The 16,571-nt window shown below is 61.5% G+C and overlaps 1 protein-coding gene across 1 annotated transcript in view; it reads left to right on the forward strand.

Moving 5' to 3' along the window:
- The window catches only part of TRAP1 (TNF receptor associated protein 1), a 28,231-nt gene that overhangs the window by 7,984 nt on the left and 3,676 nt on the right, over positions 1-16,571 (forward strand). Inside the window, exons 2-12 of the mRNA XM_037507702.2 lie at positions 3,860-4,024; positions 4,521-4,603; positions 5,593-5,733; positions 8,639-8,710; positions 10,012-10,172; positions 11,064-11,173; positions 11,561-11,634; positions 11,866-12,021; positions 12,539-12,659; positions 13,586-13,655; positions 15,382-15,529. Of these exons, the coding sequence (XP_037363599.1) occupies positions 3,892-4,024; positions 4,521-4,603; positions 5,593-5,733; positions 8,639-8,710; positions 10,012-10,172; positions 11,064-11,173; positions 11,561-11,634; positions 11,866-12,021; positions 12,539-12,659; positions 13,586-13,655; positions 15,382-15,529 (1,269 nt within the window). The 5' untranslated portion in view covers positions 3,860-3,891. The remainder of the gene's footprint in view (positions 1-3,859; positions 4,025-4,520; positions 4,604-5,592; positions 5,734-8,638; positions 8,711-10,011; positions 10,173-11,063; positions 11,174-11,560; positions 11,635-11,865; positions 12,022-12,538; positions 12,660-13,585; positions 13,656-15,381; positions 15,530-16,571) is intronic.

Below are 16,571 nucleotides of genomic sequence, written 5' to 3' on the forward strand. Positions count from 1 at the left end.
GCCTGACGGGACCCGGACGCCATCTGTTGGCCGAATGTGCTTCTGCTCGAGTCTGATGAAGTTTGTGCTGATTAAGGTTCCTGACAGTACAAGGAACTGCTTCCCCACTGGAAGCTTTGGCACACCTGGAATTGTCGGTGTTCTGCCTTCAAGGAGCCTGCTGCTAAGAGATGTAAACTTAGTCCTGACCCAGTGTTAGTGAGATAAATTATACATTAACAAAGAGTTAAGAGAGAGTAGAAGTGCCACTGGCTGGCACTTGCAGCATGTCCAGGTGAGCAGTCCACAAGCAAGGGCGCTGTCCTCTAGCAGGGAAAGACCTTGTGAGCCGAGGGCCAGAGGCCTGAGGGGATAGGAGCACCCCCACACTGGGCCGAAGAAGGCCAGATGGCAAGAAGGCACATGCTGCCAGTAGAGGGAACAGCCTGCTGGCACAGATGGGGCGAGAGAGAGAGAGAGAGAGAGAGAGAGAGTGCTGTGTGTGTGTTGTGTCAGATTCAGGCTATTGGTGCTTCCCATTTTGTGTGACCCCAAACCACCAAACAGGTTAATAGTACGACTTTGTAACTTAACACTGAGGTTTGTGGTTTTTCCTTTAGGGTGTTGGGGGAAGCATGGTGGCGGATACCATGTAGATAGTGTGTTTGTACTGGGTCAGGCAGATTTATTGCACTATTGTTTAAGGTCGTAGCAATTTCTGTTAACCTGAAATCAAATCTGCCTATAACAATGCAATTGATCGGGCTTCCCCTGGTGGCACAGCGGGTTGAGCGCCGCGCTGTGAAGCTGTCCACAGCCTTTGTCCACAGCACGAGTTCAATCCCGGCTGGCCAGAGAGAATCCCACAGGGCGCAGCAGACCTCTCCTGTCGCGCCCGCTGCTCCCTCAGCAGTGGGTTTTACTAGATCTGCCTGTTCTGTTCCCCGCTCTGTCTCTGGTGAATCCTCTCACCCTCCCACGCATCTGGCCTGTGTACCCCAGTTCTTATAGGCATGAATAAATAAATCTTATTTAAAAAAATAGTGCAATTGATCAGTGTAATCTTGGAATTATGATGGGAAGTCTTGAAAGCCCTGGTTTGAAATATGTATATAAGCCCAATTATGAGGACTTAAATATATTTCCATCTTAAACAACTTATTAAATTCTTTCAGAAATATTAAGCAGAGGGGAGTAAAAAGGAGTAAGAAAAATAAAATGGGAAAATTGTGTTTTGTCTTGGAGTGAAGAAGGCCTTTACAACAAATGACTAATTTCTTTATAAATGCTGTAAGACATCAATAACAAAAAAACATGAAAATTAGAAAAATGATCAGAAGGTATCAGCAGTCCATTAACGAACAAGGAAATAGAAAATATTTCAGAATGTGGATACTCAGGCTTGCTCATAATAGACTGGAAATGAAATTGTCTTACATGCTCAAGAGACAAAAATCCAGAAGTTTCATAACAGCAGGTCTGCAGGGGTCTGCGGCATGACTCTGTGGAGGTCACCTGACAGGTGTGCAGGGGTGTGGCATGATTCTGTGTGGAGGTCACCTGATAGGTGTGCAGGGGTGTGGCGTGATTCTGTGTGGAAGTCACCTGACAGGTGTGCAGGGGTGTGGCATGATTCTGTGTGGAGGTCACCTGACAGGTGTGCAGGGGTGTGGCATGACTGGAGAGCAACCTGACAGCTCTCACCATGGTTTAAACTGGTGTCACCTGGAGCTGGTGGCTCCCCTCCTAGCTGGATGTGAAGACGTGAGCTCGTGCATTGATGAAGTGACTTGTGTGCAGGGACAGTCCTCAGAGACATCCTGGAGCTCTTGGAAATGTCTCATTTTGCAGAGATGTTAGAGAAGCAGTCCACAGTTTCCGCCTTCTGCCCCGCGCTTCCCCTAAGGCTAATGTCTTTGGAAAGGGAAATGACTCTGACACAGCAGTGTTATGTGATCCGGCTCTAGAAGCGAGCCAGCGTCCCGCTGCTGCCCGCCCCTGGCCAGGACCCCGCAGTGCACGCAGGCACGGCCTTGGCTCCCCCAGTCTGTGGCTCTCCGCATCTGCCTGTCCTTCGGGGCCTGCTTACCTCCCTCAGTGCTGGCCTGTGACTCGAGGGAGGTTCCTCGGCGGGGGTCTGCCTGGTGTTTTCCTGTGGCCAGATGGGGGTGGAACACAGCTGAAAGGAGGCCGCGCCCTCGCTCCTGAGGCTTGGGGGTGCTGGCGGTGACAGGCCTGGCTCCTGTGCCTGCAGGAGCAGTTGGGGGCTCTGCGCTTCTCCACTGTGAACCACTGTTCTCTTCGGACTCAGTAAGTATCGTGTGGGGGTGACTTGAGAGGGTGCAGATGTTGTTTCCAGTGGGTGCTGATATGGGTTTGCCGCGTGGGTTTGTGTCCACCGCCCCCCCACCCAGTGTCATTCTGCTCTTGGCTGAGCGTGCGCCGACGGGACGCAGTCCACTGCTGTCGTCGTCGTGGGGTCCTCGATTTCCCCGGGGGCCCTTCCCCTCAGAGCCCGCGTCCCCAGGCGCCACATCTCAGCCCTTCTTCACTTCTACCCCCTGCTGTGCATTCCCTGGGGCCCTGGTTCCCTTCCCTGGAGAACGGCACCCCCAGACTGAGAGCTGGGGGCACCCCAATGTGTCCAGGGCTTGGGGCCCGTGGGGGCAGCCCTGGTGGGGCACTCTCCCTGGGCCAGGTGTGCTCGCGGCCTGTGGTGTCACTGTTGTCGCGTCTGACCTGTGGGGGGACGGAGCCGGGAGGTGCCTGTGTGTTCTCCGCACCTCCTTGGTGCTTATTTCCGCCGTGGGCTGTGTTGATCCGGGCCTCACCGCCTCCTGCCGCGCTGCCACTTCCAGGCCGACTCCGCGGGGCAGGGGTCATTCTGGCCCCCTCACCTCATCCATGCGCCCTCCTGACCCCTGCCCATGTGACCCTTCCGCGCTCGTGAGCTCATGCACGTGCAGGGTGGCGTCAGAATCCCCAAGGTGCTGTGCACGGAGCGGGCGTGCCATGTGTGGGGCCCTGCGGAGGGGTCACGTGCACAACATGCCACTTTCTGAAGGGACTTGGGGCTCCTGTCTGCTTTCAGGGGTGCCTTACTCCTGATGCAGTTGGATGGCATGACTGTTACTGTGGAGTTTGGCCCATGCCCCCACCCCAGGGTCTCTTGCTCACCTGGAGAGTGCCCCGTGTGCCAGAAGGTGCCCTCGGAAATGTCGTGTTCCCACAGATACCCCCCCCCACTCCTACCACCGTTCTCATCTGCTCCCATCACCAGCGGTGTGCCCCCGAAATGGTATTGAAACCCTCATGCCCAGCACCTTTGAATGTGACCTTACTCAGAAATGGGGTTTTGCCTCTGATCGGGCTGAGATGTCCTGAGGGAGCGCCTGGAGATGCACGGGCGCGTGAGCCACCGCCTGCGGTGCTTTGCGTCGGGGCCTGGGGGGCTGAGGCACACCCTCGTGGTCACCAGTCTGTCAGGGTTTGGATCGTGTGCCCCGAGAACATGTCCCAGGTCTCACCCGCTCCCTGCGAGCGTGACCTTGTCTGGAAATAGGTTCCTTGGGACTCAGGCAGGGGCTTTACTTCGAGACGGTCACACAGCAGGGAAGACTCTTGTGCGTGTGCGCCGGGGAGGCACCACAGCTCAGCCCGGCCCTGGGACTTTACGGACAGATGTGCCGTGTGTGAGGTCCTGCTGCCAGGCTGCTCGCGACGTGGCTGCGCTGCCGGCCCGCTCACCTCCGCCGGCCCCTGGGGGACGCCGGGTCTTGGGGACTCCGGCTCAGCTCCGCTGGCCCAGACGGGAGCAGATGAGGACTTCGGCCCCTGCTGCCTCCCTAACGCTCCCCTGCTCTGCTGTCTGTCTTCCCAGGAAGCCCGGGCCCACATCCTTGGAGGGCTGCCATGCCAGCAGCGGGGCCCCGGCGAAACCTGGCCTCCGGCCTCTCCACTGGCCGGCACTTCAGCTCCCAGGCGGCCGAGGACCCGAAGGAGGAGCCCCTGCGCCCCCTCATCAGCAGCACAGAGGCCGTGCAAGGTGCTGGGGGGTCGAGGGTGGGCCCCCCCAGTGCGTTGTTGATGGCACCTTCCGGAGGGTGACCCCCGCACGAGCCACTCGCACAGCTGCTGCTGGCGCTGTCCCACCGGCGGCCCTGAGCACGGCCATTCGGGCCTTCTGCGGGGGCGGCCAGGGGCTGGGCGTGGGGAGGACAGTGGGCCCGGCCGCTTTACTCTCTGAAGACCTGACGGGTGACTGCCCACCAGCCCCTGCTGCGGGCCCAGCGGTGGCTGTTCAGAGAGCGCCAGAGCCTGGGTTTCTCTCCTGTGCTGCTCTTTTGAACAGTGTGAAGCATTCTGCCTCAAGCGTCGTTTCGAACGCTCTTGGCGTGTACTTTTTTAAGGGAAAAGCAAGAGATTTAGTGCTAGGGGGGAAGCTCTCAAGTGGAGCGGGGTGCCGGGCGGTGGCCCAGCTTGCGCGTGTCCTCCCACGCCAGTGGGCCGGAGCTTTCTGGACGGCGTCTGCTTCCTTGCAGGGTCCGCTTCCAAGCACGAGTTCCAGGCTGAGACCAAGAAGCTGCTCGACATCGTTGCCCGTTCCTTGTACTCAGAAAAGGAGGTAGGGAGCGGGCCCTGCGTTCGGGCCGGTGGGACCGTGTTGGTGCTGCCCCGGGGAGCCGGGGCAGGTGCACCCTGTGAGCGCACCCTGCTTGGACAGAGCCATGGCCGCCACCGGGATAGGGCTTGGACCACGATTTGTGTCTCACAGACACGTATATCCGGGTGGTCCTTCGCGCCAGGTTGGCGCTGGAGGGAGTGTCGCTGGTGATTTCAAACCCCGCAGCTGCTGGTCTGGGCAGCTGAGGTCCATCGCAGGGGCGCCTTGGCGTGTGCCCAGCGCGTTCATTCAGCGGCACCAGGTGTCGCCACCTTCGTCAAGTGACCACCCTCGGTGCTGGGGGAGGAAGATCCCTGCCCTCGGGGCGCCTCCTGAGGAGAGTGAGGCTCACCTGGGGGAGACAGGACGCAGAAGAGGTAGAGAAGAACAAATGGGCCGTGACTGTCCCCACGCTGGTTGTCACCAGAAGGCAGGCGGGAATTTGAAAGACAATCTCGGCACCTGGGCAGCGCCTGCGGGAGATGCAGCCAGGTCCCATGCTGGACAGTCCCTCTGCTCAGGTTCACGTGCGAGGTCCAGCATCGCTCCTCTTAGGGGTGGTTGCCCCGCTTCCTCCTCTGCCAGGGCAAGGGGCGGGGCTGATGGAGCACAGGGAGCCCACTGTTCTGTGAAGCCAGCGGGTCGCCTCCCTGGAGACTGGGGGAGACGAGTCGGGGGAGTTGCGTCTCACTCGCGCCCCTCAGCAAGCCAGAGCAGGCAGGTGGGTAGAACCTTAGCTGGACCTCGGGAGGAGCAGAGTGCTCCCTCACTGCCAGGCCTCAGGGAGGGGCCGAGTCCTTGGGTCGTTTGCGACCGGCCCTGCAGACCCCTCCCTGGGCTGAGGCAGCAAGTCCATCCTTTAGACATGGGCGGCCCCCGACTCTCAGCCTGCACCGAGAGGCCCCTGGCGGCTCGCTTCTGCAGCAGGGCCTCTGCTCGCGCCCCCGCAGGTGTTCATACGGGAGCTGATCTCCAACGCCAGCGACGCCTTGGAGAAGCTGCGCCACAAGCTGGTGTCTGCGGGCCAGACGCTGCCGGAGCTGGAGATCCACCTGCAGACCGACTCCGAGAAGGGCACCCTCACCGTGCAGGTGGGCGGCCGCGCCGCGGGCTGACCGCCTTTCTGTTCACTCAAATGTAAACCTCACTTCCCGTAGAAGCTGGGGAACACAGATGAGCAGGAGAGACGAAAATTTTAAATCAAGCCATTATTCAGGGATGGTGTTGGTTAGCATTTTAGTTTGTTTATTTGGGTTTTGATGTCTGTGCTTATGTATAAATGCAAACTTTTTTCCATACCCAAAAGGGTGGGTTTATTATATTTAACAAGGGAAAGGAAAGAGAAGGTGCTCCCGTGGGCACACATGGGTGGAGGTGCCTGCGCAGGCACGGCTGGGGTGGCCGAGAGCTGCTGGACGTGTTTTAAACTCTGTTGTTGTTTTTTTGTTTTAAAGATTTGTTTATTTATTTATACAAGCACTGGGCACAGTCAGAAGCGCGGGAGGGTGAGAGGATTCACCAGAGCCAGAGCTGGGAGCAGAACAGGCAGACTGACGAAATACACTGCTGAGGGGAGCAGCGGGCGCAGCAGGAGAGGTCTGCGCGCCATGTGGGACCCTTGCCCGGTGGCCGGGGATCGAACTGGCACTGCAGAGGCTGCGGGCAGCTTTTAAGTGACCTTTTTTTCTTTTATTTTTCTTAAAGATTTATTTATTTGTACATACAAGAGCTGGGGTACAGGCCAGAGATGGGGGGGTGAGAGGATTCACCAGAGACGGAGTGGGGAGCAGAACAGGCAGATCTACTGAAACACACTGCTGAGGGGAGCAGCGGGCAAGACAGGAGAGGTCTGCCATGCCATGTGGGTAGCTCCCTGGCTGGTGGGGAATCGAACTCGTGCTGCAGAGGCTGTGGACAGCTTCATAGGCTGTGTCTTAACCCCTTGAGCCACCAGGGAAGCCCTAAGTGACTTTTCACATCTCAACCGCACTCTCCCCACACCATCATATGCCGGTGGGTCTCTGACTGCAGCCCACCGTGGGGCTCACTAGTCGTGCTGTAGACCAAGGGATCCTTTCGGTTGCTCTTATGTAGCCTTTTGAAGATTTCAAGTTAAAATGTTAAAGGCAGAAGGGGGGTGGTCAGCAGGTGGCGGCCCTGTGGGACTTTGTGCTCTCAGCTGCTTTGGGACCAGCTTTCAGTGTGGCTGGCGGCGTTGGGAGTGTGCCTCTCTGGGGGAGGGGACGTTCTGCACCTGAACGGCAGCCCTGCCAGCACTCTGTGGTGTCCCTCGTGCACTTGCGCTCCCGGGCCTGCGTGTCTCTGTTGCTGCAGCTGTGGTCAGTGGGCTTTATTGAGGTGTGAGCGACATGTGCTAAATTCACCATGCGCAAGGGTGCAGTTGGTGAGTTTAACCAGCGTGCACACCTGTGCAGCCCATACATCACCATGTTACCACCCCAGGCCCTGCCCCTTTCCAGGCCCTGGAAACCACTGGCCTGCTCTGTCGCTCTGTTTCGTGTTCTCTGGGGCCTGGACAGCGTCGCTCTGCCGAGCCCGCCTGCCCTAGCCTCCCATGGTGCTTTTGAGGCTCTTCCTGGGTTTGCATGTGGCAGGACCTTGTGGCTGTTGTTGTTGTTTTCACATTTTAAAGGACAGGTTGATTAGGGAGACGCTTGCACAGACACAGGTGGGCAGGGGACCAGCCGTGGCTGCAGCCAGAGCCAGCTCCTTCGTGGCCGCAGGGCCGCCACGGGGGCCTGGAGTGGCGACTCCCAGCAGGCCTGGGCTTGTCCCGGCCTGGGGGAGAGGAGCAGGGCTGGCGTGAGCATCTGTACGCCCGGTGTCTGGGAGCCTGTGTTTCGCTTCTCTGGGGTAGGTCCCTGGGCGTGCTGACTCCTAAGGTGAATATCCCCTGACCTCACTGGGAAGGGCCAGGCCCTGCCAGTCGAGGACTGCAGTGCCCTGCTGGCTGACATGGCCAGTCCCAGCCGCAGCCGTGCCGGGGCATCCCACTGTGCTTTTGATTTGTATTTCCTTAGGAGTAATGGAATTAAACTACTTTTTGTGCATTTAGTTGCCATTTATATAACTTCTTTGTGAAGTGGCTGTTCCGATTTTTTTTTAAAAAAAGATTTATTTATTTATGCATACAAGAGCTGGGGCACAGGCCAGAGGTGTGGGGGGTGAGAGGATTCACCAGAGACAGCGTGGGGAGTAGGGCAGACAGATGGACTGAAATCCACTGCTGAGGGGAGCAGCCGGTGAGTCAGGAGAGGTCTGCTGTGCCATGTGGGTAGCTCCCTGGCCGGGGATGGAACTCATGCTACAGTGGCTGCGGACAGCTTCATAGGTTGCATCTTAACCCCTTGCGCCACCACGGAGGCCCTGTTCAGATTTTTTGCTCACTTTAATCAGATTATCTTCTTTGCTGAGTTGTAAGTTCCGTGTGATCCTACGTGCGAGTCCTAGTCAGAGTCACACCTTGCGGGTGCTTCCTCCCAGTCTGTGGCCTGCCTTGTTATTTATTTGCTTCAGAAAAGCAGACTTTCATCAAGTCACTTTTTAATGCTTTTAGCGACTTAATCTAAGAAGTCCTGGCCAATGCCAGAGCCCACCGGGTTTTTCTAGACATGTTCATCTCAGCTCTCCTCCTGCGTGCGGGTGCCCCGTGGCCTGCACGTGTGTCCAGCTGTCATGGCACCGCTCCTTTTGCTCCTCCCCCCCCCCGCCCCCCGCCATGACCTGGCTGCTTTGCCAGAATCAGGCGGCTCTGTCTGCGGCTCTGCTTCTGGGCTCTGTTTCCCGACTTGGGAAGGACACGTCTGCCCTCTCGGGGGCTCCTCGTCGGGGCTGGTGGTGCAGCCAGCATGAGGCTTCCTCAGCACTGCCTGGCGACCCTTCCGGGGCCCGCCTGCCCTGGCTCCTCTGGCATCTGTGCGCCTTGCCTTGCTCCCGGGGGCAGGTGTCTGGATGCGAGCGTCCTTCTGTCCTCAGGATACTGGCATCGGGATGACCCAGGAGGAGCTGGTGTCCAACCTGGGAACGATCGCCAGGTCAGGGTCAAAGGTAAGCCCCCTCTGCCCTCTCCTTGGGTTCTGCTGCCCTCTCCCCCAGGCGTGTCCCAGCATGCCACTCGCATAGGGTTGTGCGGGGGCGGGGAAGTGCTGAGCGCATGCTGTGGACGCGACTCCTTGGCATCCTCGTGGGGGCCTGAGTGCTTTGATGTTATGGGTGACAGGGCTGGAATGAGAGCGGTTGTGTGTCCCTTAGCGACGTTCAGGCCAGGGACAGACCCCACAGGCAGCCGTGGTCCCATGGGCTGGGCATGGCCCGGTATGTCGGCGCCACCGTCCAGGTGTGCGTCACACCGTATGACGTTCAGGGACCTCCCCAGCACACCTTCTCAGCACCCGCCCCGTCGCTTGCTGCTTTGCCTTTAGCTGGGGCTCGCCTGGCCCAGGTTCAGAGGCCAGAGGGGAGCCTGGGAGTCTGTCCTCCTGGCGCTGTGCTCACTCTCAGCAATTGTTGGAGCCGCAGACCTGAGGCTGTGGCTGTGGACGGCGGAGTCCGAGGATGAGCTGGCCCTGGTGTGGCAGCTGGTGGTCCCTGAGGCTGCAGCTGCTGGGTGAGGGGCTGAGGTGGAACTCGAAGCTCACGAGGTGGGACCAGTGTTGACGGTGAAGGTGTCTGAGCCACTTTGCTGTCTCCTGTGGCCACCTGCGCGCTCTCCTCAGAGCCAGGGGCTTTTCTGCTCGGCTTGGGAGGGTCTCTGGTGCCGACATGACGCTTTGTGTCAAGTGGTTGAAAATCATCTCATTGTTACTCCAAACTGATTCCCAGAAATCTCTACTTTAAACAGCCGCCTGATTGGAACCGCCCCCGCCCGTCCTGTGGGATGCTAGCGGGGAGGCCTGGCTGCCTCAGCGGCAGCCACTGCCACATGTCGCTATTTGATGAATTAAATTACTTAAAATTAAATGTGATTTAAAGCTGAACTCCTTGGTCACACTAGCTACGTTTCCGTGGCCCATGGCTGCGCTCGCGAGCTGGACCCTGCGTGTTCCCGTCGTCGCAGAGCGCCCGGCTGGCCGCCTGGGGCACGTGTCCCCGTGACGGTGCCTCTCCAGAGGCACAGACTCTTTCCCACCAAGCGCAGAGTCAGGGAGACACAGAAGTCTCCTCCCTTCACCCACCGAGTCCAGGGGCCACCAGCCAGGAGGGCCCCGTGCGTGGGCGACCCGCGCGGCTGGGGGCTCGCTCCGTCGCCACACTGCTCCGAGTGCGGCCCGTGTGAGCAGGGTGCCTTGTGAGAGGGCGTCTCCTAGGGGGGTGCCCTCCCTCCCTCTGACTAGCCTTCGCCCCCGCAGGCCTTTCTGGACGCGCTGCAGAGCCAGGCCGAGGCCAGCAGCAAGATCATCGGTCAGTTCGGAGTGGGCTTCTACTCGGCCTTCATGGTGGCTGACAGGGTCGAGGTCTATTCCCGCTCGGCGGAGCCCGGCAGCCCCGGTTACCAGTGGCTTTCAGACGGGTGAGTGAGGGCAGCCCTGCCATGCGCTGGTACCCCTACAGCCTGTGTGCAGAGTGGGACTCAGTGGAGCCTGCCCATTAGCATGCCAGCGCCCAGCTGCTCGGAATGTGCCCGCAAGCGCTTCTTACACAAAGCCTGAGCCTCACCTGAGACCAGTTGCTCTTCCTGCCTCTGAGGCCCAGGAGCTGGCATTTCTGTCCTCGTGCTCTGGGAGCTGCGCGGCCGGGCAGCTCTTGATGGCCATCCTCTGGCTTCCAAGCCTTGCCCCCTTAGACCTGGCTCTGGCTGGTCCTCCCCGAGAGCCCCGCAGCTGGGCTGTGCAGCTGTGCCTTGCTGGCCGCACTGCCGGGAGTGAGGACAGCTGCCCGGCGGCTTCTTGGGGACCTTCATTTCCGCGTGAGCCCAGCAGCTGTCCCAGCAGCGTGTGGCGCAAGAGGCCCGGCGGGGCTCAGCTCGTGCCCTGGTTGGAGCTGAGGCTTTTGCCGCACTCTGTGACGGCGGTGCTCCCAGCACACCCCGGCTGGCACCCTTCTGTGCCCGTGAAACAGTTTTCCCTGTTCGCATGAGGAGGTTGCAGGTTAAGATGTGCGTGGGGTTATTAGCACAGGTGAGGGGCCGTGCACCCCACCTGCCGCCTCTGGCACCTGGAGCAGCACCCAGGCCGCTTCAGGCAGACAGGCCCGAGAGCTCCTCCAGGGAGGCCCTGTGCCCCACATCCCGGCTGGTCCTCGTGGGGCTTTCTTTGGTCCTGGGGCTCTCGGTGCCAAGTGGCGGCTCTGGCTTCTTTCCTGATGCTGTTTTGGGCTCAGCTTGTGAAAATCCACAGAAGAGAGTCCTGATGGTCATGTGGGACTCGCGTGAGCGGAACCTGCTTTCCTTTCTGTGTCTCAGCTCTGGGGTGTTTGAAATTGCCGAAGCCTCCGGAGTGAGAACCGGCACCAAGATCATCATCCACCTCAAGTCAGACAACAGAGAGTTTGCCAGCGAGGCCCGGGTTCGAGGTGAGGGCCCTGGGGGGCTGGGAGGGCGGGCGCCCTAGGCTGCTCGGCCGGCTCCCTGCTGCCTCCAGTGTGAGCCCAGGGGAGCAGGTTTGCCGGCAGGATCTGGTTCTGTTCTCTCCGCCCGCTGTGAGCAGCACCCCACGGCCCGTCGTCACCCTGCCGTGTGCGCGGATGCCGCCGCTGGTGCCGGGCCCTGGAGAGCAGGGCTCCTCCGCGCCTGCCGGGTGCTCCCCCCACCCCGTGGATGCCCCCGGAGGCCTGGCGGTGCGGATCACGTGGCCTGGGCCGTGAGGCGCCTGGCCCAGCTGAGCCCCTATGTGCCATCAGGAGGGCCCTCCTTGGCCCTGCAGCACTCCTGTCTCCAGGAGTGTTTCTTGTCTTCTCCAGATGTGGTGACCAAGTACAGTAACTTCGTCAGCTTCCCCCTGTACCTGAACGGCAGGCGCGTTAACACCTTGCAGGTGAGCCTCTGCGCTGCCTGGGGGCTGGCGGGCAGAGATCCCAGGACAAGGGGCTGGTGTGGAGAGGCCCAGGACAAGGGGCTGGGTGGCTCCCCACCCCCGTCCTTCCCAGGAGGTAGGTCTGTGTTCATCCCAAGGGCTTAATCACCCACACCCTGGTCCCTGGCCACGACTCGGCCCCGCAGCCTCAGGAGGGCAGCTGGGAGCCTGGTGGGCCTGCTCACCCTCCAGGCTGTGTGGATGCTGGACCCCAAGGACGTGGGTGCCGAGCTGCACGAGGCGTTCTACCGCTACGTGGCCCAGGCCTCCGACCGGCCCCGCTACACCCTGCATTACCAGACTGACGCCCCGCTCAGCATCCGCAGCATCTTCTATGTGCCGGAGATGGTGAGCGGCCAGGCTCTGGCGGGCGGTGGCAGCGCGGGCACCCCACAGGCAGCGTCAGAGTGAGGGAAGCCCGCGCTCGTGTGGTGAGCGGTGTTTTAAAGCTTCCCCCCCGCTCTCAGGGCCGGTGACACAGACATGCTGGGCACCTCCCAGGGCCAGGGAGGGGTCTCCTGGCATCTCCCTCCTTCCCTGGGGGGTCATGCAACAAGGGAGAGCCCTGGTCTACGGACAGGTGCCCCCTGATTGACCTGCGACAGGCCCCTGAAGGCCCTACACCCGTCCGGATCTGCTTGGAAAGCTCGGTTCTCTGTGCTCAGCCACTGCTGTTCCCAAAGAAGCTGCCCGGCCCTGCGGGAGCCACTGTGGGGCCTCCCTGCTGTAGGCCGCGGGATGCCTGCCCCACAGCTCCCGCCCCTGGCGGGGAGGAATTGGTTCTCAGAAATGATCAGCGTTTCCCTTGCAGCTCGCCTTACAGCTGCTGCTTCCTTGAGCCTGACCCTGCGCTTTCCTCCCCCAGAAACCGTCCATGTTTGACGTGAGCCGGGAGCTGGGCTCCAGCGTCTCCCTGTACAGCCGCAAGGTCCTCATCCAAACCAAGGCCGCTGACATCCTGCCCAAGTGGCTGCGGTTCATCCGAGGTGCAATGCGCGGGCTCCGGGCGGGCAGTAGGGCCCAGGCCTAGGCCCAGAGGCTCCTGTGGGGCCTGGTGGGCTGGCTGCCTCCCCTGCAGGCTGTGCACTCGCTCTCTGCTCGCTGCTGTGTAGGCGTTAGGCCAGCACCTGGGGGGCCGGACTTGTGGGGAGCAGCTCAGCTCCCCAGGAGGTGCCCGCGTCCATGTTGATGGGGCAGAAGGGTGCAGTTTGTGTTTTTAATACTTATTTATGCATACAAGGTCTAGGCCCTACGTGCAGGGGTCGGGGGGGGACTCACCAGAGACAGTGGGGAGCAGAACAGGCGGATCCACTGAGACATACTCCTGAGGGGAGCAGCGGGGAGACAGGAGAGGTCTGCTGCGCCCTGTGGGTGGCTCCCTGGCCGGGGATCAAACTTGTGCTGCAGTGGCTACCGACAGCTTGACAGTGCTGAGACTTAACCCCTGTGCCACCCGGGAGACCCCGGAAGGGTGCAGTTTAGATTGAGTTCCATGAATGTTTAAAAAGATTGCAAGTTTGTGTTGATACGTGAGTTGCTTTAATTTGAGTGAGATTCAGAGTTGGCGGAGCTCAGCGCTCCAGCCTCTGCCAGCTCGCACGCAAAGGGCAGGCGTTCCCGATACCTGTGATTTTGAACGTAAGGCCCAGGAGGTGGCTTTCAGGATGGGAGTTGACGCCGGGCTCCTGGGAACTGTTCCGGCCACAGGCCCGCCCGCCGGCCTCGCTCTCACCTCGTCCCGGGCTGTGCCTCAATGCCGGCGCCCATCGGGACTGGGGTTTGGGGGCTCCTTCCAGCTCCCTGGGTCTCTCCCGCTTCCCTCTAACCCACACACGGCCTGACCTCCCACCGGACCTTGGGGAGGACGCGGGCGCTGGCGGGCCATGGCCGGTGCTGATGCGCGTGCCCGCAGGTGTGGTGGACAGCGAGGACGTGCCCCTGAACCTGAGCCGGGAGCTCCTGCAGGAGAGCGCGCTCATCAGGTGAGGCGGGCCGCGCTGGGGCATGACCCCCTGAGCCCTTGCGGGCACGACAGCCCCACTCCCAGGTACCTTAGTGCTCGTTCCCCCAACAAGCACCTTCTGAGCTCAGCACGGCTGCTTGAGTCAGCAAGGTGGTGAGGGTGCCCCACTGCCATGGCCGCGCCCCGAGGCCCGCTCTGTGCCCGAGTCTGAGTCCATCTGGCCGCCCCTCTCGTGGGCCTCCTTCCTGCTCCTTCACCGTCTTCCTGAGCTGGACATCCTGAGGGTCTCGGGTGGGGGTCGTCCGTGCCCACCCAGCGGGCTGCGAGCGTGCTGGACCCCATGGCTGGGCTGCAGCGTCCTCAGGCCGGTGGGCCTCCCTGTGGTACCGGCGCCTCCCCTGTGTGAGTGCCCCGGACGGCGCGCTGCAGCCACCGGGAGTCGCAGGGAACCCCATGCCTTGATTTGGGGCATGGCCTTGATGTGCTGTTGACCTTGGGGCCAGGGCCTGACAGCCATTTATCAACGGACTTGAGCGAGTCCCCGACCCCGCGGGCCATGTGAGTTGCTGTCCCCGTTGAGGTGCCCACGTGCTGCCCAGGGGGCGGCAGAGCCCTCGGGTGACTCACATCGCAGCCGCCTTGCTCCTGGCACAGACCCAGGCGCTCTGTCCTTGGCCCCCGTCTGCTCCTCTCATCCCTGCCCCCCGGCCTCTGCCGCCTCTGGATGGAGGCTGGTGTGTGGAGTCACGAGGGCCCGGTTGCCCTCAGAGGGCACAGGCTTGCCGTGTGCACCTACACTCACCCTGCACAGCCAGCCTCGCTGCCCGCCGGCGCCCTTTCTCCCCACAACATGTAGACCCTGACCAGCCCCCCACCCCAGGTTGCCATCACCACCGCTTCCCCTCATGTTGGTGCCCTCCCCCCCACATGGGCCGCCTGCTTCCCAGCCTGGACACCCTTCTCTGGGGACCCACTTGCTGGCCCCTCCAGCCCCGCGGGGATGCCCCCCTCAGGCGCCACGTCCCACCCGACAGGTGCAGGGCCGCCCCGTCCCTGTCCGCGCTGCGGGTGAAGGAGACGTTCGGGAGGGAGCGAAGAGGGGGCACGCACAGGAACTTGACCGTCACTGCTCCCTTGCCTGGGGTTATTAGGAAGTGCAGGGTGACCTCACTCTTGAACCTCAAGAAGGAGGTGGCGTTACCCCGGGCCCACTGAAGCTGCTCGCGCGTGATGCCCACTCGGCGCCGGGTGGACACCCTGGGCCCCATGGCCGCCGCGTGCTGGTGGCAGCGGAGTTGCTGGCAGGCCCAGCACGCACACCTGCCCTTGTCAGGGTTCCCTCTCACAGACGCCCCCTCCTGCGAAGGCCCTAGGGGATGGGCGCTCATGGGCGTGGCGCCTTCTGGCATTTGAGCTTTCCCTGTGGAGACTAGGCTTGTCCGCGATTGGTTTGGCGCTCCAGGGACACCCTGGTCCACGGGGCTCGGGGGCGGCTCAGGGTCATTCCCTGAGGGGGAGCCTGGTGCTGGGTGGACACTCTTCCTCGGTGTGGCCATGCGCCCGCCCAGGGGCCTGTGGGCCTCCTGACGCATCTGCGGGGTCGCCTTTTCTCCCTGCTTCGTTCTCAGCTTGGCCAAAACATTATCTTTTCTTCTCCTTTATAATCCGTGGGGCTGCAGTTTTCACACCCCCTGACGGTTGCGTAGCAGCCCAGGCGTGTGTGGTGAACGTGCCCCTGTCTGCAGGAAGCTCCGGGACGTTCTGCAGCAGAGGCTCATCAAATTCTTCGTTGACCAGAGTAAGAAAGACCCTGAAAAATATGCCAAGTTTTTTGAAGATTACGGCTTGTTCATGCGGGAGGGCATCGTGACCACAGCAGAGCAGGCGGTCAAGGTAGGGTCTGCGGTCCAGGCCCCTCTCTGGACTGCCTGGGGTCCGGGCCTCTCGGGGGGAAGCTGGTGGAGGCCAGAAACCTGAGCTCGGGCCTCCTGGGCCGGGCACCCCGCCCCTACCCCAGCCAAGTCAGCAAATGCAGCCGCTGGATCTCTCTGTGGGCCCAGCAGGCCCAGCACCCGGGGGGTGGGGTGTCCTCACCCTTCGTTCCAGGGGCCCCACCCTCGTCTGAGGGGCATCCCGGTGGCTGGCCTGCGCAGGGTGGGTAGAGCAGGTTCGTCGTGATGGGCAGTCACGGGCCCGAGCTCGTCTACCAGACGGGACGGTTAACTTCTCACCAACATTTTTGGTCGTTCTTAAATTGACGTACAATCCACATACCGCAAAACTCATCCTTTTGGGGGAACAGCTGCACAGCGCTGAGGACACATTGCGCGGCCATCCCCCCGTCCAGGTCCAGGACGCTGTCACCCAGAAACGTAGCCCTTGTGCGTTGGGTGGTCGCCCCCAGCGCTGGGGCTGCGTCTTTCGTTCCAGAAGAGCAGAAGGAAGGAGGTGACAGGGCCTGGGGCCCAGGGGTCTCCCGGCCGCGGGGGCGGTAGCTACAGGCATCAGGGCTGCTGTGTGGGCTCCCTGCCCCCCTCAACCCCCCTGCCATCAGCAGCCCCGCCCTGAGCAGGCCTCATTCCCACAACCCAGTTCTGGCTCCCGGCACCTCCCGGCCGCCCCGCGTGCTGGGGCGTCTACAGGCTTGGGGGCCCTGGGCTCACTGCACGCGATCGCGTTTGTTAACGAGGCCCGTGACCCGTGCGGTAGGCACAAGCGGAACCTCTACCTGCAGAGGGGGTCTCAGGCCCCCCGCACCCTGTCTCTGCCTCCCTTTGGACCCCGCCCTGCCCATGGCCCTGCTGCCGCGGTGCATGGTCGTCAGAGTGTCTTGGGTCACACGGCCCCCCGCCCCGGCGGCTGCTGTTCCCTTTCCGTTCTTGCGGCTCCCACCCGAGGTGGAGGCGGCTCCTGCAGCCGGGTTTGCAATGTGGAC

This window comes from Talpa occidentalis, unplaced genomic scaffold, assembly GCF_014898055.3.
Source record: "Talpa occidentalis isolate TD23 unplaced genomic scaffold, MPIMG_talOcc4v2.1 talOcc4.12, whole genome shotgun sequence".
NCBI lineage: Eukaryota > Metazoa > Chordata > Mammalia > Eulipotyphla > Talpidae > Talpa > Talpa occidentalis.